We start from the raw sequence: 24653 nt of genomic DNA, 5'->3' as shown, positions 1-24653 counted from the left end.
TAATTTTTTCTTCCTGAGCCCCTCAACTTCATCCTGCAGTGTAATGTTGGCGAATGGTGATTGATTGCCCCGGGAACCAATAGGAAGAGAGGTCAGGCCGGAGGACCAAGGGAGCAGCGTGTTCTGCACCAATCGCGGTGCCTGAGGGGTGGAACCTGAGTCGGTGAGTTCGTGTGAACCCGTTAAAACTATTTATCTTTTAAAAGCTAAATCGAAATTTCTTTTGTCAAGAAAACAGTTTAATATTTATCAGTATTTTGTTTTCTTGGAGGTCGTATAATGAGTTTCAGACACTTTTATTGCCAAATGGACCAGGTGTTTAAAGGTCATTCATTCCCCTCTTTCCAAGTGCTGTTAGTTAAAGGTTCAGAGATTGATTTCGCCCTCATATTGCATCAATTTGTGATATTTAGAGGGACAATGTCTCACCTTTTCTGTGCCTTTAGTAATTAAAGTAACATTCTCCCGGTTAGTCTTGAGTCACATTCTGTACTGGGGGAAATGGCTGTCTATTTTGGTGGCTTCTGCCTTTAAAATTCTCATCCTCTCGTCAAATCCCTTCTAACCCTGTCTATGGCTGTAACCTTGTCCAGCCCTACAATCCTCTTTTTATAAGGAGAAACAAAGTGACAGAAGGGTCGGTAACCAGAGGACACAGAATTAAGATGATTGGCAAAAGAAACAGAGGCGACATGAGGAAAAAACACTTTATGCAGCGAGTTGTTATGATCTGGAATGCGCTGCCTGAAAGGGCGGTGGAAGCAGATTCAATAATAACTTTCAAAGGGGAGGGGAGGAGAGGGGGAGAGGGGAGGAGGCAGAGAGGGGGGGGGATTCAGAGAGGGGGGAGCTTTAATTAAACTGTTCCCTAGCCCCAAATTCACTCTGACTGATTTGACAGCTGTTTGGTATTTCTGACTCAATTTAAATATTCCGATTGCGCATGATTTATTTCTGTTTGAATCAGTCATTAAGCTGTTTCAATAAAAAGCTGATTGGAATCGTTCCCATCTGATAATTTTTAATAAAATATAACTGCATACAGTTTTGGTCTCCATACTTAAGAAAAGACATACTTGCTCTCGAGGCAGTACAAAGAAGGTTCACTCGGTTAATCCCGGGGATGAGGGGGCGGACATATGAGGAGAGGTTGAGTAGATTGGGACTCTACTCATTGGAGTTCAGAAGAATGAGAGGCGATCTTATTGAAACATATAAGATTGTGAAGGGTCTTGATCGGGTGGATGCAGTAAGGATGTTCCCAAAGATGGGTGAAACTAGAACTAGGGGGCATAATCTTAGAATAAGGGGCTGCTCTTTCAAAACTGAGATGAGGAGAAACTTCTTCACTCAGAGGGTGGTAGGTCTGTGGAATTTGCTGCCCCAGGAAGCTGTGGAAGCTACATCATTAGATAAATTTAAAACAGAAATAGACAGTTTCCTAGAAGTAAAGGGAATTAGGGGTTATGGGGAGCGGGCAGGAAATTGGACATGAAGCTGAGTTCGGATCGGTCAATGCCCTGTGGGTGGCGGAGAGGGCCCAGGGGCTATGTGGCCGGGTCCTGCTCCGACTTCTTGTGTTCTTTAGATTTGTGGTTGGGATCAGATCAGCCATGATCTTATTGAATGGCGGAGCAGGCTCGAGGGGCCGATTGGCCTACTCCTGCTCCAATTTCTTATGTTCTTATGTTCTTATGAGACGGGTCTGCTCAATCCTAGTGCAACTTAACAAACCCATTTCATAAATTATATACATTTATCAGCCAATATATTACATTGTTACAATTATTAATTATTTGTACATTTGTTCTGTTTGTTATTTACCCTGAATAATGTTTCCTAAAAAGATGTTCTATTAAAGTGGTGATTTATTTTTACGATGCTGCACACAGCCTTTATATCGGTGCACAAACACAAATTCATTCCACACATGGCCAATAAAAATTAGAGGGAACCTCTCTACACTTCCGTTATTCTTTCAGATTGCATTCCACCTCATTCCCCTCTCTGTACAATGTACTCTGTGCAGAGAGGGGAATGAGAGGCTGTACGGTCATTATAGAGAGAGGGGAATGAAAGGCTGTACGTCATTGTACAGAGAGGGGAATGAGGGGCTGTACGGTCATTATAGAGAGAGGGGAATGAAAGGCTGTACGGTCATTGTACAGAGAGGAGAATGAGGGGCTGTACGGTCATTGTACAGAGAGGGGAATGAGGGGCTGTACGGTCATTGTACAGAGAGGGGAATGAGGGGCTGTACGGTCATTGTACAGAGAAGGGAATGAGGGGCTGTACGGTCATTGTACAGAGAGGGGAATGAGGGGCTGTACGGTCATTGTACAGAGAGGGGAATGAGGGGCTGTACGGTCATTGTACAGAGAGGGGAATGAGGGGCTGTACGGTCATTGTAGAGAGAGGGGAATGAGAGGCTGTACGGTCATTGTAGAGAGAGGGGAATGAGAGGCTGTACGGTCATTGTAGAGAGAGGGGAATGAGGGGCTGTACGGTCATTGTAGAGAGAGGGGAATGAGAGGCTGTACGGTCATTGTAGAGAGAGGGGAATGAGAGGCTGTACGGTCATTATAGAGAGAGGGGAATGAGGGGCTGTACGGTCATTGTAGAGAGAGGGGAATGAGAGGCTGTACGGTCATTATAGAGAGAGGGGAATGAGAGGCTGTACGGTCATTGTACAGAGAGGGGAATGAGGGGCTGTACGGTCATTGTACAGAGAGGGGAATGAGAGGCTGTACGGTCATTGTAGAGAGAGGGGAATGAGAGGCTGTACGGTCATTGTAGAGAGAGGGGAATGAGAGGCTGTACGGTCATTATAGAGAGAGGGGAATGAGGGGCTGTACGGTCATTATAGAGAGAGGGGAATGAGGGGCTGTACGGTCATTGTAGAGAGAGGGGAATGAGAGGCTGTACGGTCATTGTAGAGAGAGGGGAATGAGAGGCTGTACGGTCATTGTACAGAGAGGGGAATGAGGGGCTGTACGGTCATTGTACAGAGAGGGGAATGAGAGGCTGTACGGTCATTGTACGACGACAGTACAGCCTCTCATCCCCCTCTCTGCACAACGACTGAATAAATACATCTTTAGCTCCCTTCAATGGGACAATGAAAATCTTCGTTCAATTCTCTCGCGTCTTCCCACAAGTCCAACTAATACCTCCCACTTTTTATTTTTGAAAGCTCCACCGTGTCCTTCTTCATCCACGCACCTCCCTGGCCTCACCCTTGTTTCTCCAATCTCGCTGGCCCATCTCTGGGCAATTGTTCCCTCAACAACTCCACAAAGCCCTAACCTGCCCAACACCTGAACACTGTCCCTATTACTGGTTATGGCTTTCTTGCACCTCCTGGAAAGGACGCAAGGTGACTTTTTTTTGCCAGATTGGCAATCCTTCGCAAAGGATTGTCTCTACTTTATTGACACCATTATGGCTGCTCTTTCCCCTCATGCTTCAAATATGCTGATTTACACATTCTTCCAGAGTGTGCCTTGGGCTCACGGTAATATTCCTGTCTCTGAGTCAGAGGGTGAAGGTTCGAGCCTCGCTCCAGACAGTCCTGGCAAGTGGAGACTGGAGCTCCGGCTCTGAATATTGGGTTCATGCCCAGTTTGGGGGGGGGGGCGGGGGGATACTTGGGTCCGATGGTGTGGGCGGCCCCCCTATTGTAAAGGGTAGGCGGGGAGCTCTTTAGCCTCGGTCGTTGCCCACCGAAAACAGAATCTGAAGATAAAAACCAGTGAGGAAGGCAACAGGAAACCACCTCAACTACTCTTCCCAGTGAGTGGCTCAAGAATCTCTAGTGAGAGAGTTGGGTTAGGATCTGCCCTAGAGGCACAACACAACGGACGGACACATTCCTCCACTTCCCAACATCCTCATTGTGTTGAGATTGCATTGCCTGTTCTTTCCCACTTTACAACTATGTGCCCTTCATTTCCCCTTCCTCCTACAAGCCACAGGCTTTCCAAACCCAAGCTTGGGATTACCCAATCAATAGTACTTGCATCATCTCCCCTCCTACAATGGGTCGTGGCCCTTCAATTATCAGGGCTAGTGAAGATCGCACCTTCTTCCTCTCCAGGCGTTCCTGTTGATTCTGCTGCATGATTCGCTCTCGTTCCAGTCTCTGCCGCTCAGCTTCTTCCAAAGCCTTCGCTTCTGCCTCTTCTCTCTGAAACACAGACTCCGTATTCACTTCACAGCAAATACCCTCCGTGATCAATGCAGCTGCAGTATCCAGCTTACATCATCAGAATGCTGCACCATGTCAGCAGTCTTTCCAACACAACGCATTTCAGTGTTGATTAAATTTACATTTATAATCAAAGGATTTTTAAAAAATTAAAAAGGGTAAAGCGCGTCATTAAACAAAACCCATGCCAGGGCTAAATGCCGCTCATTATTATACACCCCCTGTAGCAAGCTGAAATTCTCCAGAGTACATACACGGTTTATAGATATGGATGTCAGCCGTGGCTCAGTGGGTAGCACTCTCACCTCTCAGTCAGAAGGTCATGGATTCAAGTACCCACTTCACAGACTTGAGCCCATAATCCAGGCTGACAGTTCAGTGCAGGACTGAGGGAGCGCCGCACTGTCGGAGGCTCAGGACTGAGGGAGCGCCGCACTGTCGGAGGCTCAGGACTGAGGGAGCGCCGCACTGTCGGAGGCTCAGGACTGAGGGAGCGCCGCACTGTCGGAGGCTCAGGACTGAGGGAGCGCCGCACTGTCGGAGGCTCAGGACTGAGGGAGCGCCGCACTGTCGGAGGCTCAGGACTGAGGGAGCGCCGCACTGTCGGAGGCTCAGGACTGAGGGAGCGCCGCACTGTCGGAGGCTCAGGACTGAGGGAGCGCCGCACTGTCGGAGGCTCAGGACTGAGGGAGCGCCGCACTGTCGGAGGCTCAGGACTGAGGGAGCGCCGCACTGTCGGAGGCTCAGGACTGAGGGAGCGCCGCACTGTCGGAGGCTCAGGACTGAGGGAGCGCCGCACTGTCGGAGGCTCAGGACTGAGGGAGCGCCGCACTGTCGGAGGCTCAGGACTGAGGGAGCGCCGCACTGTCGGAGGCTCAGGACTGAGGGAGCGCCGCACTGTCGGAGGCTCAGGACTGAGGGAGCGCCGCACTGTCGGAGGCTCAGGACTGAGGGAGCGCCGCACTGTCGGAGGCTCAGGACTGAGGGAGCGCCGCACTGTCGGAGGCTCAGGACTGAGGGAGCGCCGCACTGTCGGAGGCTCAGGACTGAGGGAGCGCCGCACTGTCGGAGGCTCAGGACTGAGGGAGCGCCGCACTGTCGGAGGCTCAGGACTGAGGGAGCGCCGCACTGTCGGAGGCTCAGGACTGGGAGCGCCGCACTGTCGGAGGCTCAGGACTGAGGGAGCGCCGCACTGTCGGAGGCTCAGGACTGAGGGAGCGCCGCACTGTCGGAGGCTCAGGACTGAGGGAGCGCCGCACTGTCGGAGGCTCAGGACTGAGGGAGCGCCGCACTGTCGGAGGCTCAGGACTGAGGGAGCGCCGCACTGTCGGAGGCTCAGGACTGAGGGAGCGCCGCACTGTCGGAGGCTCAGGACTGAGGGAGCGCCGCACTGTCGGAGGCTCAGGACTGAGGGAGCGCCGCACTGTCGGAGGCTCAGGACTGAGGGAGCGCCGCACTGTCGGAGGCTCAGGACTGAGGGAGCGCCGCACTGTCGGAGGCTCAGGACTGAGGGAGCGCCGCACTGTCGGAGGCTCAGGACTGAGGGAGCGCCGCACTGTCGGAGGCTCAGGACTGAGGGAGCGCCGCACTGTCGGAGGCTCAGGACTGAGGGAGCGCCGCACTGTCGGAGGCTCAGGACTGAGGGAGCGCCGCACTGTCGGAGGCTCAGGACTGAGGGAGCGCCGCACTGTCGGAGGCTCAGGACTGAGGGAGCGCCGCACTGTCGGAGGCTCAGGACTGAGGGAGCGCCGCACTGTCGGAGGCTCAGGACTGAGGGAGCGCCGCACTGTCGGAGGCTCAGGACTGAGGGAGCGCCGCACTGTCGGAGGCTCAGGACTGAGGGAGCGCCGCACTGTCGGAGGCTCAGGACTGAGGGAGCGCCGCACTGTCGGAGGCTCAGGACTGAGGGAGCGCCGCACTGTCGGAGGCTCAGGACTGAGGGAGCGCCGCACTGTCGGAGGCTCAGGACTGAGGGAGCGCCGCACTGTCGGAGGCTCAGGACTGAGGGAGCGCCGCACTGTCGGAGGCTCAGGACTGAGGGAGCGCCGCACTGTCGGAGGCTCAGGACTGAGGGAGCGCCGCACTGTCGGAGGCTCAGGACTGAGGGAGCGCCGCACTGTCGGAGGCTCAGGACTGAGGGAGCGCCGCACTGTCGGAGGCTCAGGACTGAGGGAGCGCCGCACTGTCGGAGGCTCAGGACTGAGGGAGCGCCGCACTGTCGGAGGCTCAGGACTGAGGGAGCGCCGCACTGTCGGAGGCTCAGGACTGAGGGAGCGCCGCACTGTCGGAGGCTCAGGACTGAGGGAGCGCCGCACTGTCGGAGGCTCAGGACTGAGGGAGCGCCGCACTGTCGGAGGCTCAGGACTGAGGGAGCGCCGCACTGTCGGAGGCTCAGGACTGAGGGAGCGCCGCACTGTCGGAGGCTCAGGACTGAGGGAGCGCCGCACTGTCGGAGGCTCAGGACTGAGGGAGCGCCGCACTGTCGGAGGCTCAGGACTGAGGGAGCGCCGCACTGTCGGAGGCTCAGGACTGAGGGAGCGCCGCACTGTCGGAGGCTCAGGACTGAGGGAGCGCCGCACTGTCGGAGGCTCAGGACTGAGGGAGCGCCGCACTGTCGGAGGCTCAGGACTGAGGGAGCGCCGCACTGTCGGAGGCTCAGGACTGAGGGAGCGCCGCACTGTCGGAGGCTCAGGACTGAGGGAGCGCCGCACTGTCGGAGGCTCAGGACTGAGGGAGCGCCGCACTGTCGGAGGCTCAGGACTGAGGGAGCGCCGCACTGTCGGAGGCTCAGGACTGAGGGAGCGCCGCACTGTCGGAGGCTCAGGACTGAGGGAGCGCCGCACTGTCGGAGGCTCAGGACTGAGGGAGCGCCGCACTGTCGGAGGCTCAGGACTGAGGGAGCGCCGCACTGTCGGAGGCTCAGGACTGAGGGAGCGCCGCACTGTCGGAGGCTCAGGACTGAGGGAGCGCCGCACTGTCGGAGGCTCAGGACTGAGGGAGCGCCGCACTGTCGGAGGCTCAGGACTGAGGGAGCGCCGCACTGTCGGAGGCTCAGGACTGAGGGAGCGCCGCACTGTCGGAGGCTCAGGACTGAGGGAGCGCCGCACTGTCGGAGGCTCAGGACTGAGGGAGCGCCGCACTGTCGGAGGCTCAGGACTGAGGGAGCGCCGCACTGTCGGAGGCTCAGGACTGAGGGAGCGCCGCACTGTCGGAGGCTCAGGACTGAGGGAGCGCCGCACTGTCGGAGGCTCAGGACTGAGGGAGCGCCGCACTGTCGGAGGCTCAGGACTGAGGGAGCGCCGCACTGTCGGAGGCTCAGGACTGAGGGAGCGCCGCACTGTCGGAGGCTCAGGACTGAGGGAGCGCCGCACTGTCGGAGGCTCAGGACTGAGGGAGCGCCGCACTGTCGGAGGCTCAGGACTGAGGGAGCGCCGCACTGTCGGAGGCTCAGGACTGAGGGAGCGCCGCACTGTCGGAGGCTCAGGACTGAGGGAGCGCCGCACTGTCGGAGGCTCAGGACTGAGGGAGCGCCGCACTGTCGGAGGCTCAGGACTGAGGGAGCGCCGCACTGTCGGAGGCTCAGGACTGAGGGAGCGCCGCACTGTCGGAGGCTCAGGACTGAGGGAGCGCCGCACTGTCGGAGGCTCAGGACTGAGGGAGCGCCGCACTGTCGGAGGCTCAGGACTGAGGGAGCGCCGCACTGTCGGAGGCTCAGGACTGAGGGAGCGCCGCACTGTCGGAGGCTCAGGACTGAGGGAGCGCCGCACTGTCGGAGGCTCAGGACTGAGGGAGCGCCGCACTGTCGGAGGCTCAGGACTGAGGGAGCGCCGCACTGTCGGAGGCTCAGGACTGAGGGAGCGCCGCACTGTCGGAGGCTCAGGACTGAGGGAGCGCCGCACTGTCGGAGGCTCAGGACTGAGGGAGCGCCGCACTGTCGGAGGCTCAGGACTGAGGGAGCGCCGCACTGTCGGAGGCTCAGGACTGAGGGAGCGCCGCACTGTCGGAGGCTCAGGACTGAGGGAGCGCCGCACTGTCGGAGGCTCAGGACTGAGGGAGCGCCGCACTGTCGGAGGCTCAGGACTGAGGGAGCGCCGCACTGTCGGAGGCTCAGGACTGAGGGAGCGCCGCACTGTCGGAGGCTCAGGACTGAGGGAGCGCCGCACTGTCGGAGGGGCAGTACTGAGGGAGTGCTGCACTGTCGAGGTGTCATCTTTTGGATGAGATGTTAAACTGAGGCCCTGTCTGCCCTCTCAGGTGGATGTAAAAGATCCCATGGCACTATTGAAAAAAGAGCAGGGGAGTTCTCCTCGGTGTCCTGGCCAATGTTTATCCCTCAGCCAACATCACTAAAAATAGACAACCTGATTATCACATTGCTGTTTGTGGGATCTTGCAGTGCACAAATTGTCTGCCGTGTGTCCTACATTACAACAGTGACTACACTTCAAAACTACCTCATTGGCTGTGAAGGGCTTTGGGACGTCCTGAGGTCGTGAAAGGTGCCGTATAAATGCAAGACTTTTAAAAAAATGGGTACCCAATGTGAAGAATGATAACATACCTAAAAACAAATACAGCAACCTACCTTCTATTGCAATACTCTACAAATCGTGGGCAAGCTATTCCATAGCAGTTACTCCAGATGGGGCCCATCTTCCAGGCAGAAAGTACAGTCTATCGAAACACTTACTATTTAACAGATAGGTAATCACTGTAATGAAGAGCTGCTTTGTGCACACTTTCAAAGTTTACATTGCACAGAATAAGTTCAAGTGTGTATTGCCCTAATTCTAGCCCTTTAACCCAGGACTCACTCCCATCCAGTTAATAACATTAGACAATATCTGTAGCCCATGTGCCAGCTGTTATTGAAGATTCATCACGATCTCATCTCTACAGAAAACAGCTGTGTGAATTTCCTGAAATACTCTGAACTCTTCATTCTGAACACTGTCCAACCGAGAGGGGAACGCTAACTTCTTGTGAAATTCTGCTGCAACCTTGGGGTGTAGACAGACGACCACTCTATTCTCAACCCGGTGCGGTAAGGACAATAATGCGGGACGTGTACCTAGAGTGTAGCACACATATGGACATAGATACAGGACTCCTGCACTGATGCTTTCCTAATTGGAAAATGCACTAGTTGAGAAGCCACTGTTTATTTCTATATCAGCCTCAAAGTGGTAGTTTCTCCATCTGCACAGGCTTTATGGTACTAGCCACAGAAAACCTTACCTGCACCCTACATGCCCATGAGTATGTAGTCAATGCTTCTGACCCAATCAAATGTTTAAATTGGAATTCAATCCCCTGCTTTCAGACATTAGAACTGCTCAAGTCTGTGGTCCAAGTATTATAACTATTGGCAGATTTAACTGCACTAAGAGCACATCTGGTAGCAGTACCTGGATGTGCACTTGAAGTGCCATAACCTACAAGGCCACAGACCAAGTGCTGGAACGTGGGATTAGGCTGGGTGGCTCATCTTTGGCCGGCACGGATGCAATGGGCTGAATGGCCTCCTTCTGTGCCATAAATTTTCTATGATTCTATGAACAGACTGAAGCCATGTAATACGCTTTAGTGAAAGATGGGCGAGGCATTACTCTGCTCAAAAGCCTACTGGCACTCACGATTTTTCCTAGGTGAACTCAGGTGGATGCAGAGTATGTGCAAATAACCTTTCCTAAAATGTTGTATGGAAACAGTTATTTTAAAATGAAAAAGGTAACAGTGAGCACAAGTGCATTTTTAGTGCAATGTATGTACTATTTCAGGACCTGCACTTTTAAAAAATTTGCAACTGTTTGGTGTGGTACACGTTCAGACCCTCTCTCCTTTTTAAAAAATAAACCCAAGATCTACCACTAGGGAATCACTGATCAGTTTTGGTTTACAATCCATCTCAGCCACACACACACGGGTAGATATTCAGCTCGCTTATTAGCAAAAAGAATTTCTCTCAGCTGACTCTGAGTCCAGAGCAATCAGAATATTTTACTTTTATTAGGGGCGTGGGCAGGAGGGCGGATGCACTGTCTGAAAGGGCGGTGGAAGCAGATTCAATAATAACTTTCAAAAGGGAATTGGATAAATACTTGAAAAGGAAAAATTTGCAGTGTTATGGGGAAAGAGCAGGGGAATGGGACTAATTGGATAGCTCTTGCAAAGAGCCAGCACAGGCACGATGGGCCGAATAGACTCCTTCTGTGCTGTAAGATTCTATGATTCTAGGTAACTGTTAAATACTCAGTATAAGTTTTCGCACATCTATCTTGTACAAGTGTAAAAGTCTCAACTCTTTTCCCAAAGGTGGGGGAGTCTATAACGAGGGGGCATAGATTTAAGGTGAGAGATACAAAAGGGTCCAGAGGGGCAATTTTTTCACTCAAAGGGTGGTGAGTGTCTGGAACGAGCTGCCAGAGGCAGTAGTAGAGGCGGGTACAATTTTGTCTTTTAAAAAGCATTTGGACAGTTACATGGGTAAGATGGGTATAGAGGGATATGGGCCAAGTGCAGGCAATTGGGACTAGCTTCGTGGTATAAACTGGGCGACATGGACATGTTGGGCCGAAGGGCCTGTTTCCATGTTGTAAACTTCTATGATTCTATTCTATGGTGTACACCCGCTATTACTTTGCTACAGATGCAAAACAATTTTTTTAAAACATAAAGTCAGGCATTTCCTGACCCGCGAGGATCAAGGGATTTACAACCAGCTGTCGGTCTACTTGGCCTCATACTTGACCTCAGAATGTGCCTATTCACAATAATATTTTGTCGCCTCTGGGGGAAAGAACCACCTTAGTAGCAGGATACGGTGCTACGTATTACACGGCATAAAACTCGTGCTGTTTTATAAGGACAGATCCTCACAGTTATCGTAATCATCATCGGGGGGAATCTGTTCATCGTTCAATAAACTGATGGCGCCAAGCAAGCACGTGTTCAAAAGAACCGGGGACCGCTTTGATAAAAAAGAAATGCTTTTAACTTACTGAAGTAACATTATTTCCTGTATGGAGGGGAAGCAGGCCCACTTTCAGAAGGGATCACTGGGCAACAGGCTATTCTTGTGCAATGTACAATGCATTTGCAATAGAAAACCAGCTATAGTGTCATAATTAGGGCACAAAGGGAAAGAATCTTGAAATATACAACTGTTTCGTTGTTTCTTAAAGCTTTAAAAAGCGATGTTTAAGAATATGCCCACACAAAGAATGAGACTAATTGGAAGCTCTTTCAAAGAGCCGGCACAGGCACGATGGGAAGAATGGCCTTCTCCTGTGCTGTACCTATTATGATACGAAAGCTGAATTTCTGTACAAACAGCACATGAAACTCTAACCTGCAGCTGGAGGTCTGCGAGACGTTCTTGCTCCTCTTGCTCTCTGCGAACTCTTTCCTCTTCAGCTTTTCTTTGATTCTCCTTTTCTGCAAGTTTTCTCTCTTCCCCTAGCTTACGGGCATCTTCTTCCCTGCGAATGCTCTCTTCAGCTTCCTTCTGCTTCAGCTCTTCTTTCCTGCACCTTACAAAAAAAACACAGCGCAATTCTCTGCGGTGAGCGTTAAATACCGTTTCCTCCGTCTCTCAAATATAAAAAGGGTCTCGGAAAAATCATTCCTCCCCCAATTCATAGAATCACAATATAAACCACAGGAGGGGGCCATTCAGCCCATCGCCCTGTGCCAATGATAGCTCGTCAACTGGAGCTATTCACTCCAATCCCATTTCCCCAAATCCTTTCATATTCTTCCTTTTCAAATGCTTATTCAAGTCCCCTTTAAAAGGCGAGACTCATCCTTAATAACCACTTGGGGTAAATCATTAATAACTCAAACAACTCTCTCTGTGAAATGTTTCCTTCTAACTTTCCCTCTTCATTCTTCTAGTGATTTCATTCCCAGCTGTTCCCTGTAACCTGACGTGATGGAAAATGCATTAAACAGATTATGTATGCAAATCCAAAACTACAAAACAACTCCAGTTGCCTGACTGCATGGTTTGAATCTGAAAGACAAGGTCTGCCCCTGTACTTACAAACAAACATCTGTTTCAGTGAATTGCAGGCTGCGATTTCTATGCCACTTACCTCTCAGCTTCTTCTAACTGGAGTCTCTCCTGCTCCTCACGCTCCTTCTGCTCACGTGCAAGTCGCCGGTTCTCAGCTAAGATTTTAACAGCTTCTTCAGCCGATGTGGTCCCTGCAACAGAATTAATAGTAAGTTAAAGGATCGATAGCAAGTGAGGGATCGATAGCAAGTGAGGGATCGATAGCAAGTGAGGGATCGATAGCAAGTGAGGGATCGATAGCAAGTGAGGGATCGATAGCAAGTGAGGGATCGATAGCAAGTGAGGGATCGATAGCAAGTGAGGGATCGATAGCAAGTATCAAAAGTAAGTGAAATTAAGTACAGGTTGTAAATAAAATTAGTAAGCACGAGTAAGTAAAATGTGTTTTATAGTGTGAATAATACAAACTCTTAACTTCAAGGTGAAGCTTATTTCAATGATATTTGTTTGAATTTTTAGGCCAAGTACACAAAGTGATTTTGCAACAGTAAAATTTTGCTGTGGAAGAGTTTACTTCTATTGCAATTCATAAGAACATAAGAACATAAGAAATAGGAGCAGGAGTAGGCCAATCGGCCCCTCGCGCCTGCTCCGCCATTCAGTAAGATCATGGCTGATCTGATCCTAACCTCAAATCTAAATTCATGTCCAATTTCCTGCCCGCTCCCCGTAACCCCTAATTCCCTTTACTTCGAGGATACTGTCTATTTCTGTTTTAAATTTATTCAATGATGTAGCTTCCACAGCTTCCTGGGGCAGCAAATTCCACAGTCCTACTACCCTCTGAGTGAAGAAGTTTCTCCTCATCTCAGTTTTCAAAGATGTGGAGATGCTGGTGATGGACTGGGGTTGACAATTGTAAACAATTTTACAACATCAAGTTATAGTCCAGCAATTTTATTTTAAATTCACAAGCTTTCGAAGGCTTCCTCCTTCCTCAGGTGAACGTTGTTGGAAAGCTTGTGAATTTAAAATAAAATTGCTGGACTATAACTTGGTGTTGTAAAATTGTTTACAGTTTTCAAAGAGCAGCCCCTTAATCTAAGATTATGCCCCCTAGTTCTAGTTTCACCCATCCTTGGGAACATCCTTACCGCATCCACCCGATCAAGCCCCTTCACAATCTTATATGTTTCAATAAGATCGCCTCTCATTCTTCTGAACTCCAATGAGTAGAGTCCCAATCTACTCAACCTCTCCTCATATGTCCGCCCCCTCATCCCCAGGATTAACCGAGTGAACCTTCTTTGTACTGCCTCGAGAGCAAGTATGTCTTTTCTTAAGTATGGACACCAAAACTGTATGCAGTATTCCAGGTGCGGTCTCACCAATACCTTATATAACTGCAGCAATACCTCCCTGTTTTTATATTCTATCCCCCTAGCAATAAAAGCCAACATTCCGTTGGCCTTCTTGATCACCTGCATACTAACTAATTCAAGCTTAAATACAAACATCCTGGCAAGCACATTTACAGTCTATCAACCAATCTCAATGGAAATGGTACAGTATGTTTGGAATGCTATGTAACTTCAGGTCACATTTCTTGAAAACCATTTCATCCCACCAGTCTGTAATCTTATGCATCAGTGGGATGTACTGCCTTTATTGGTATGGATACCCATTCAGTGCATAAATGCTCAATTTGTTTTTGCGATTGCTAACCCCTGGATAGGGAGGTTCTATCATAGACTTTTCACTTTTGGGTCCTAGGCTGGGATGGAATGATAGTCTCCTCTCTCATAGCTGCATGTGAAGTGAGTTTAAATTCCCTCAGCTCAGTTCTTGGTGCCCATGAATTGGGCATTAGGTTTTTTACCTTGCAGAGATGGTTAGTGCGGGAACTGCAATCACCCTGGTGTTTTTCTGAGTTTAGGATTGAAGTGCTGGGGCAACAGGTACATGGCCAGGGGAGGGGGCTTTAAACACACTATTATCCCATGATGTAACTGAAGGGAGTGGACTGGATGTTGACACGAGGTGCAAACAGTGGAAAGGACATTTACTTCACCAGCACCAATATTCTTCACATTAATGAGCTCACAAAAGAAAACCTTTTCAAAAAGTGAACATTACTGGGGCAGACGGAAGTAAAATGGTACAGGAAAAGTATTAATTACAGAGATTTCAGTGCAGGAGATTGGGTATCCACTCCAATCCCATTTCTCTGCCTTCTCCCCATTTCTGTTTACACTATTCTCAGGAGGAGATATTCCAACTTGTGCCCATTCGTAGGTAGTTTGTGGTATTCTGCCAGTTTGGAAAGTTCCCGATGAGATCATCTATCCAATGGGGGTAGCTCCAGACAGCTGCCACTGGAAAGCTCAAGGACTGGAGTTTTCATAGATACCAAATCCCAGGAGGCAACATGGGGCTTATGCCAGGATAAACAATTAGTACACAACAGTGTGTGCACATCAATGGGGAATTTAACTACTGGGAAAGTACTGAAAACTCTTCATCCTTAGTCAAGATCCACTTTGATGAGTTACTTCTGTTGACTAAAAATATATTTTCAAGGATGAGGTGGGGAGGGGGCTAATCGCATCCAACAAGGTAAGCGTGCGGAGTTAACGGACACAATAATATTGCGCCTTAAAGTCACTGCTCCTGGCTCATCATCTGATTGTGTGATCATGATTCATGTCTTTACAGATGGATTTAAATCCCTTTTGTTAATTCTTCATTCATCAAATCTGCATTAAGTTTTAAAGGTGAAACTAACTCTAAACTTCACAGGTGGAAGGTAAAGCAAGCAACATGGCTGCTTTTGGTTAGATTACATTTTACACAGAGATTTGAGAAATGCACAGGTTTTCACCTAAATCAGAAGGTGAACAAAAGCCGAGCAAAAGAGAAGAAAATCGCTTCCCACAAAATGCGATCTAGTTTCATAGTTAGTGTATCAACTTAAACTTACTCATTTTCTGTGAAATTTTATTTTGAACACCACAAAGTTTTGATTGCAAAAAGATTCTTTGGGGGACAATGACTACAGTGAAGGACAGATTCCAGAGCACAGCTAGTGGCTATACACAGCCAGGGCAGGTCTATTAAAGTAATGAGCTTAACAAAACCACACACTTCCTGCAGTCAATTCTCATCTTCCTTTTGTGTGTCAGCTTAAACGGTGTAAAACCTGGGCCAGGAAAGTCTGAGGAGAGGTGCTCACTGCTGCTGGCCATAGCAGGGTCAGCACCTGCAGAAATCATTACTCTCAGCTGCTCCAGGCAGTGTGTCAGCAGTCCTAATGCTTCTAGTTGAAACATTAAGTACAGCAGTCTAAAAATATAATGTGGTGCCTTGGGGCCTTACAGCTTGGCCCGTTTCATTGCCAGCCTCTTATGTAAATGCCACTCTGACAACTAAAACTGCAGAAAACTTAAGTGACGTGCCTGTCTGTTGGGAGTCACTAAGCTTTTCGATTTGATTTTAATGGTTTCTGCTTTGGCAGGTTCAGTATTTTCTAAAAGGTCCTTTTTTATTCTTTTAATAAACCTTCAGCTCAGTGCTTTGTAGTGATGCTAAGAAACTTTGAGGCTTTCCATTTATCTACGCTTTGTTGCTAACACAAGGAAGCACGAGACAAGAAGCTTTTTGGCCCATTAGCCCAATCCTGTTGTACAATCTACCCCAGCAAAGACGTTATCCCAAGAATTTAATATCTGGAGAAAAGAATAGAATCATAGAATGATACAGCACAGGAGGCCATTCGGCCCATCGTGCCTTTGCTGGCTTTTTGAAAGAGCTATCCAACTAGTCCCACTCCCCTGCTCTTTCCCCATAGCCCTGCAAATTTTTCCCCATAGCCCTGCAATACTGTATAAATACTCCCTGATCTCCAAAATGGAATCAACTGCAAGTCCAAATTAGTTATCCATCTGCACATTCATACACTAACTCTAGCCTGTGATTCCCTGCATACAACGATCGCAGAAGCAAAGGAACCACCATGTCCACGGAGCATTTTATCATCCCCGTCTACAACTATCCTCCTAACCATCCGACTCCCATTTACTCAGCTCCTTTCTGAAAGAGCCCGGAGTAACTTTGCTGGGACTCAGTCCCAATCATTGACTATTTCAGCATGGGCCAATTCGAATCTCACTTCTGGCTCGCTCATTTCAAACCGCTGTACTCTGATCTCAAGTTCAGTGTCCTCATCAAATAATCTGCTTACACCTATAATGTATATGCCTCTCATCATTTCAAAGACCAGGATCATTGTCTCAAGCTCAAATTCAGCTCCTCACAACTTGAATCTTATTCCACAGAATTTTCCTGGTCGCTCCTCTCTGAACCCTCCCTAATGCATCAATGTTATTTTGCAAGTAGGGAGTCAAATTTCACATGCAGCACTCCAAATGTGGCCCCACTACTGATCTGCAGTAATCGGGGTTGATCGGAAACTTTCAGTGAAACATTCAGTGAAACATGAATAATGACGTAAATTCTCCTCCATTCCGACCCTTGCCAATGGCCTCCTTTCATCATCTGCGGGTTTGCTATTTCATCTACCAACATGCATCATCTACATTAACATTCCTTAACCATCGGTTTAATTGGCCCACACCTCAGGGTTGTTTACCACTTGTTTATTAGTCACCTGGTTACATAACTTTTACAATGGTTTGTTCTCGGGATGTGGGCGATGCGGCCCTGAGAAGCTGGTGGGCCTTCTATGGAAAAGGACACGGACCACTCTAAAGTAAAAATACTCAATTGGAGGAGGGCCAATTTCAGTGGGATGAGAACGGATCTGGCCTGGGTAAATTGGACTCAAAGATTGGCAGGCAAAACTGTAATTGAACAATGGGCGGCTTTTAAAGAGGAGATGGTTCGGGTACAGTCTGGGGACATTCCCACGAGGAAGAAAGGTAGGGCAACTAAAGCCAGAGCTCCCTGAATGACAAAAGAGATAGAGAGTAAGATGAAACAGAAAAAAGGGGCGTATCACAGATGTCAGGTTGATAACACAACTGAGAACCAGGCAGAATACTGAAAGTTCAGAGGGGAAGTGAAAAAGGAAATAAGAGGGGCAAAGAGAGAGTATGAGAATAGACTGGGGGCCAACATGAAAGGGAATCCAAAAGTCTTCTATAGGCATGTAAACAGTAAACAGGTAGTAAGAGGAGGGGTGGGGCCGATTAGGGACCATAAATCAGATCTACTCATGAAGGCAGAGGGGATGGCCGAGGTACTAAATGAGTACTTTGCATCTGTCTTTACAAAGCAAGAAGATGCTGCCAGAGTCTCAGTAAAGGAAGATATAGTTGAGATACTGGATGGGCTAAAAATTGATGGAGGTACTTGAAAGGCTGGCTGTACTTAAAGTAGATAAATCACCTGCCCTGTCGTGATGAACCTTTATAAAACACTGGTTCGGCCACAACTGGAGTATTGTGTCCAGTTCTGAGCACGGTACTTTAGGAAAGTTGTGAAGGCCTTAGAGAGGGTGCAGAAGAGATTTACTAGAATGATTCCAGGGACGAGGGACTTTAGTTACGTGGATAGACTGGAGAAGCTGGGGTTGTTCTCCTTGGAACAGAGAAGGTTGAGAAGAGATTTGATTGAGGTATTCAAAATCTTGAAGGGTCTAGACAGAGTAGATAGAGAGAAACTGTTCCCATTGGTGGAGGGGTCAAGAACCAGAAGACATAGATTTAAGGTGATTGGCAAAAGAACCAAAGGTGACATGAGGAAAAACTTTTTTACCCAGCGAGTGGTTAGGATCTGGAATGCACGGCCCGAGGGGGTGGTGGAGGCAGATTCAATCATGGCCTTCAAAAGGGAACTGGATAAGTACTTGAAAGGAAAAAATCTGCAGGGCTACAGGGATAGGGCGGGGGGGTGGGACTAGCTGGATTGCTCTTGCATAGAGCCGCACGGACTCGATGGGCCGAACGGCTTCCTTCGGAGCTGTAACCTTTCTATGATTCTCTTTGGACCACTACAGTCCTTGTGGTGATGGTGGCCCCACGATGGTGTTAGGTAGGGGATGCCAGGACACTAACCCAACGACAATGAAGAAACAACAGTAGATGTCCAAGTCAGGGTGGTGTACTTTACTCTCACAAGCTGCGCTCGAGTGAAACTGATGATGGTACCATCAAGACTGAATTTGGCAGTGTAAATAAGGTGAATAGGGGATTCTATCTGGCCAAGAGACTGGACAAGGCAGAAATCCAGGACCGAAGGTTTTCTTTTCAAATGTTTTCTCAGCTGATCATGGCTGTATTTCCCTCTACACATTGTTACACCTACACCTGTGTTGTAAATCCCCCACTCCCTTTGTCCCACCATTGGCGGCCGTGCCTTCAGCTGTCTAGGCCTCATGCTCTGGAATTCCCTCCCTAAACCTCTCCGCCTCTCTCTCCTCCTTTAAGATGCTTCTTAAAACCTACTTCTGTGATTTTGGTCACCTGTCCGAAAATCTCCTTATGTGACTCGGTGTGAATTTTGTCTGATTATACTCCTGTGAAGGGCCTTGGGACGTTTCACTACGTTAAAGGCACTTTATAAATGCAAGCTGTTATTGTTACTACTTGAACATTCTCACAAGGACAATGTGTGGGAATTCTCCAAGTCACATTGAAGAGGCACAATTTTTTTTATTGTTCATGGGATGTGGGCGTCGCTGGTGAGGCCGGCATTTATTGCCCATCCCTAATTGCCCTTGAGAAGGTGGTGGTGAGCCGCCTTCTTGAACGGCTGCAGTCCGTGTGGTGAAGGTTCTCCCACACTCCTGTTAGGAAGGGAGTTCTAGGATTTTGACCCAGCGACGATGAAGGAACGGTGATATATTTCCAAGTCGGGATGGTGTGCGACTTGGAGGGGATTTTGCAGGTGGTGTTGTTCCCATGTGCCTGCTTGCCCTTGTCCTTCTAGGTGGTAGAGTTTGCGGGTTTGGGAAATGCTGTCGAAGAAGCCTTGGCGAGTTGCTGCAGTGCATCCTGTGGATGGTACACACTGCAGCCACGGTGCGCCGGTGGTGAAGGGAGTGAATGTTTAGGGTGGTGGATGGGGTGCCAATCAAGCGGGCTGATTTGTCATGGATGGTGTCGAGCTTCTTGAGTGTTGTTGGAGCTGCACTCATCCAGGCAAGTGGAGAGTATTCCATCACACTCCTGACTTGTGCCTTATAAATGGTGGAAAGGCTTTGGGGAGTCAGGTGGTGAGTGACTCGCCGCAGAATACCCAGCCTCTGGCCTTCTCTTGTAGCCACAGTATTTATGTGGCTGGTCCAGTTAAGTTTCTGGTCAATGGTGGCCCCCAGGATGTTGATGGTGGGGGATTCGGCGATGGTAATGCCGTTGAATGTCAAGGGGAGGTGGTTAGACTCTCTCTTGTTGGAGATGGTCATTGTCTGGCACTTGTCTGATGCGAATGTTACTTGCCACTTATCAGCCCAAGCCTGGATGTTGTCCGGGTTTTGCTGCATGCGGGCACGGACTGCTTCATTATTTGAGGGGTTGCGAATGGAACTGAACACTGTGCAGTCATCAGCGAACATCCCCATTTCTGACCTTATGATGGAGGGAAGGTCATTGATGAAGCAGCTGAAGATGGTGGGGCCATTACTCTCTACAGAAACATGTTGCAGCTTCCATTAAAGCCCCAACCCCTCTGTCCTTCTCTGATCAGGCTGTACCTGGTTTCTGCTCGGAATCTTTGGTTTTGGTGGATGTTGTTGCCGAGGGCTCTTTTTCCAACGTCTGCACGATTTCGTGCCCTGGTCCTGCAACTTCCGGTTTCTGCTTTGGTTTTGCCTCCTTCTCAGTTTTCTTTTTGGTCGCACTTGTACCAGTGGAAGCGAGTGGGAGCTGGTGGACAGGCAGAGGCTTGTGGATGGCCGCAGGCGATGGAGGGCGCTGCTTGACTGTGTTGGGAGAAGGAGCACGATTCTTTGGACTCGATCTAACATTCAAATCAAATCACGGTTAGTAAGATCCAAAACCTAAACTGAAAATTCACAGAAAATAGTGTCACCGTTAAATTATAAAAATAATCAATTCAATAAACGGAAGCAGAAGTTTTGAAAAATGCTTCACTGAATTTATGTTCCTTTTCTCTATTAAGATGTAGAGCTACCCGGGTAGAACCAAAACCAGCACCTCTACCACAAAGACTAGCTGTATGTTCCTTCTTGAAGCAACACACAGGCCACAAAAACACCAGTGAACTTTGAGTTGCAATGGGATCAAGGCCTAAGTTCTATTGAATTCAGGTCAATTCGTAGTAGACGTGGCATAGATTTAAGCACCAACCTCCCTTGTGACTTTAGGTGCTGAGTGGCAGCAAGGTGAGCAATACCCAGAGTTCTGGATCTAAGTGGCATTACCTAATTACAATCTTCTAATCCTCAATAACCTGCAGTTGGTTAATCTCTGTGCATGTCACACCTTACCTGCTAAACTGACTCAGAGCTTCAGTAAAACCAGCACATTAGGGAGCTGAGATTGCCAGGGTTACGTAAACCGCAGGCATTAAACACATTCTGCACTGCAGCCACAAATTGTAGAGATCAGAAAACTGGTATTTGACTGACAATACTCCGAATATCAGGTGTTGTTACAAACATTGGCTCCCATACAGTAGGGAAAATAGTTGGTGGGTGGGGAAGGGGGGGAGAGAAAGAGAAGGGGCGACTTTAAGGAAGGAATACCCTGTCACATTCCAAGTCCTCCTGCAATTTCCACAGATGCAGAATTGTGAAGCACGTGACCCCAATTAGGGCGCACGTTTAAAAAATGCTGCACGGTGCATCCCGGCGAAGATTTCGTCTCCAGGATTGCACGAATCAATCTAGCGAATGACGAGCTCACTAGGGACACAGGAACAGGAGGAGGCCATTCGTTCCCTCGAGCGTGTTCCGCCATTCAATTAGATCACAGAATGACACAGCATAGCTGGCCGCCATTTAGCCCATTGTGCCTGTGCCGGCTCTTTGGAAGAGCTACCCAATTAGTCCCACTCCCCCGCTCGTTCCTTATAGCCCGCCCCAAAGTGTTCCACACGCAGGCCCGCCCCAAAGTGTTCCACACGCAGGCCCGCCCCAAAGTGTTCCACACGCAGGCCCGCCCCAAAGTGTTCCACACGCAGGCCCGCCCCAAAGTGTTCCACACGCAGGCCCGCCCCAAAGTGTTCCACACGCAGGCCCGCCCCAAAGTGTTCCACACGCAGGCCCGCCCCAAAGTGTTTCACACGCAGGCCCGCCCCAAAGTGTTCCACACGCAGGCCCGCCCCAAAGTGTTTCACACGCAGGCCCGCCCCAGTGTTTCACACGCAGGCCCGCCCCAAAGTGTTTCACACGCAGGCCCGCCCCAGTGTTTCACACGCAGACACAGCTGATCTATACCACAACTCCATAGCTCCCCCCAGTAGAAGAACAAAACAATGATTTTACAAATTAATGGAATGTAATCATTTCTAAATATTCATAGCATTTACTTGACTGTTGAAGGTGATGGAGATCTCTTTGTCACTGTGCTTGACGGTGATGAAGGTCTCTTTGTTATTGCGCTCAATGGTGACGACGGTCTCTTAGCCACATTTGGAGAGGGAGATCGTCTGCGGCCTGTTGTCGAGGCAGGAGAGGAAGGGCGTTTCTCCTTGATTTGCTTCTGTGTGTATAAACCAAACATTACCTGTTACTACTGCCATTAACAATCTTTTAAATTCATATCCATTAAAACAACATTTTTTCATTTCCACACCATCAAATTAGCTAGCTATTTCATTAAAAGTTCAAATGTACTTTGCTACTTTACTTTCAATACATGCTATTTTTGAAATTAGGAATACAAGTTGTCAAGTAAATGCTGCATTCTGTTTCACGTTATATCATTCACCAACATCAACCAAACTCTGGTTTGATATAACACTTAGTTCAGATGCAGTCTAGACTCTCCCTACATAAATAATGTGCTTTCACCCTAACCTCAGAAGGGCGGTCACCCTGCAGCAAACTTGGTACTTCAATTTCTCTCACCAGCCACCTTAATGTCCCTGGATGGAACTGTCAGGCTTAGAGACTCAGCCAATGGAAATGGGAGCAAGCCTGCCCAAACTCACTTAACCTCTGACCTTAAGGGAATATTGGAAAAAGTCAAGTAATGCCCCTTGGTCTGGAGAGCATCCAGTCTCTGATCGCACGTGAAAGGACGTTAAAGCTGTTTTTTATATTGGGCTTGGTGGGTGTAAGCAGTGCCAGGGCCCGGCGGGAGCCCCTCTCGCACAGAGGGCTGGCAGCCACAGTCTTACAGACCTGGGCAGGTTTATTCTGGGTTGCTGTTGGCTGGTGAAGGAGCAGCCAGCAACACTAACGCTCCAGTAAACCCAACGTCCAAACTGGATCAGTGAAGGGACTGGCTACCCATCAGTGTTCAGTCCACAACTCCCCTTTTTTGATGGGCCCCAAACGAAATGCGGAGGGGGAGATGGACATTTTGCACAACCGCCATCTACAGCTGTTACATCTCACTTGGGCTAACACTACATAGTGCAGAAAAAACAGACACCCTAATCAAATTGCTACTGCTTATTCCTGTGACTCTAAAAGAGAAGTTAGAGTTTGAACTGGAAATATTACACTATATCTGGATGGATAATTTGTAATGAAATCCAGTCTTCACGATTAATTAGGTGTCAGCCATGGCTCAGCGGGCAGCACTCTCGCTTCTAAGTCAGGAGGTCGTGGGTTCAAGTCCCACTCCAGAGACTGGAGCACAAAATCTAGACCGACACTCCAATGCAGTACTGAGGGAGTGCTGCACTGTCGGAGGTGCCCTCTTTCAGATGAAACATTAAACCGGATGTAAAAGATTCCACAGCACTATTCAAAGAGCTGGACAGTTCTCCCCCGGTGTCCAGGCCAATATTTATCCCTCAACCAACATCAGTAAAAAAAAACAGATTATCTGGTCATTAATCCCATTGCTGTTTATGTGCAAATTGGCTGCCGCATTTCCCCAATTTACAACAGTGACTACCCTCCGAAAGTATTTCATTGGTTGTAAAGATGGGACCTCCTGGGGTTGTGAAAGGGGCCATAGCAATGCAAGTTATTGCTTTCTATCATCTAACCCTTTCAATTCTGATGCCTGCTGCGCACAATTTTTAAACCAACCCCTAAAATACTGAATATTCTATGAGAAAAAAAATATAGCAAGAAGGAAACATTACACTGAACTAACAATAATGATCAATAAGAAATTCAGGAGAAACTTCTTTACAACAGTAACATTTGCCGAGGCACTCAAAGGGTTAATGAACTCCAACGGCACTTTAAAGTCTCAGTAGGGACAAAAAGATACTAAGTAAATAAACAATTTCCAAATGAATGCGGTAAAAGCAGTCTCCTCCACTGACCTGCGTGGCTTCGACTGATGTACTGTCCCCGGCAGTGGCGTCTGGAGTCGAGTTCTGTCTGTCAGTGCTGCGGCTCCGCAGGGGCTTGTTGGGGGGTTGATGGGGTGATTCATGAGGCTAGCAGAGGCTGAACGAGGACACAGATGAGACTCTACAAAGTTAGAATTTAAAAACAGGAAAGCAATAAAAGTGCAGAGCGAGAAAACAAGAGAGAAAAAAAGAAATTGTGCATGTTAGGACCACAACTGAAAGGCAGAGTGCAGCCCGCCACAATTGATTATTCGACACCAGCACCACACTACAGTTAGTAATTCAGAAGGTGAAGAATCAATGAAAGAAAATGAACAGAATTGGCTTTCAATTGTTAAAATGATTAGTGCCATCTATAAACAGCAAGTTATTTAAGCATCAAACCACAGGACAACACGATAATCCAGTGAGAAACACAAACATAGCAGTGATTTCATGTCACATGGATGGTTATTAAAGCTACCAGCCGAGGTCATGCATGGTGTGTGCTGCTGTCAATACGGTCTGTGCTTCCATCGAACAGCAGTCCTTAGTGCAGACAGGGAGAGACCTATACAGATGGCCATACGCCAAGCTTCACCCCAAAAAAGGAACACGTTTCTTTTAAAAAGTTAAACTGTTAAAAGTACACAACCTAGCAGTGGAAGAACATTCTGGCTCTGTACAGCGGAGATGGTGATGCTACAAGTCAGGTTGCACACTCAGCTGCCAGGTGGGTATAAAGATTTATAACAAAACACGGGACTTAAAAATATGCTGTAGACAGCACAAGGCAGCAAAAGGAGATTTCAGATCAATGAAAATTAAATAAGCAGCTGGAAATTGAATTATATCTGCAAGCACTTGTCAGAACATTGAACCAAACCAGTGTTTGAAACGACCCCAATTTCCAACCAAAGATGCTGTATTTTTTTTCTCCACACGTGCTCCAATCCTGCACCAATTAACACTTCTTTCTGCCTACTCAGA

The 24653-nt window shown here is 48.7% G+C and overlaps 1 protein-coding gene across 1 annotated transcript in view; it reads right to left on the bottom strand.

Moving 5' to 3' along the window:
• The window catches only part of map7d3 (MAP7 domain containing 3), a 99515-nt gene that overhangs the window by 13979 nt on the left and 60883 nt on the right, over positions 1–24653 (bottom strand). The window contains 7 exon segments of the mRNA XM_067997338.1: positions 4082–4186; positions 11559–11733; positions 12304–12415; positions 19936–20201; positions 21735–21907; positions 23655–23773; positions 23776–23805. Coding sequence (XP_067853439.1) covers positions 4082–4186; positions 11559–11733; positions 12304–12415; positions 19936–20201; positions 21735–21907; positions 23655–23773; positions 23776–23805 — 980 coding nt within the window.

The sequence above is a fragment of the Heptranchias perlo genome, chromosome 15, assembly GCF_035084215.1.
Source record: "Heptranchias perlo isolate sHepPer1 chromosome 15, sHepPer1.hap1, whole genome shotgun sequence".
Taxonomy (NCBI): Eukaryota; Metazoa; Chordata; class Chondrichthyes; order Hexanchiformes; family Hexanchidae; genus Heptranchias; species Heptranchias perlo.
This window is presented reverse-complemented; position numbering and strand designations above follow the sequence as displayed.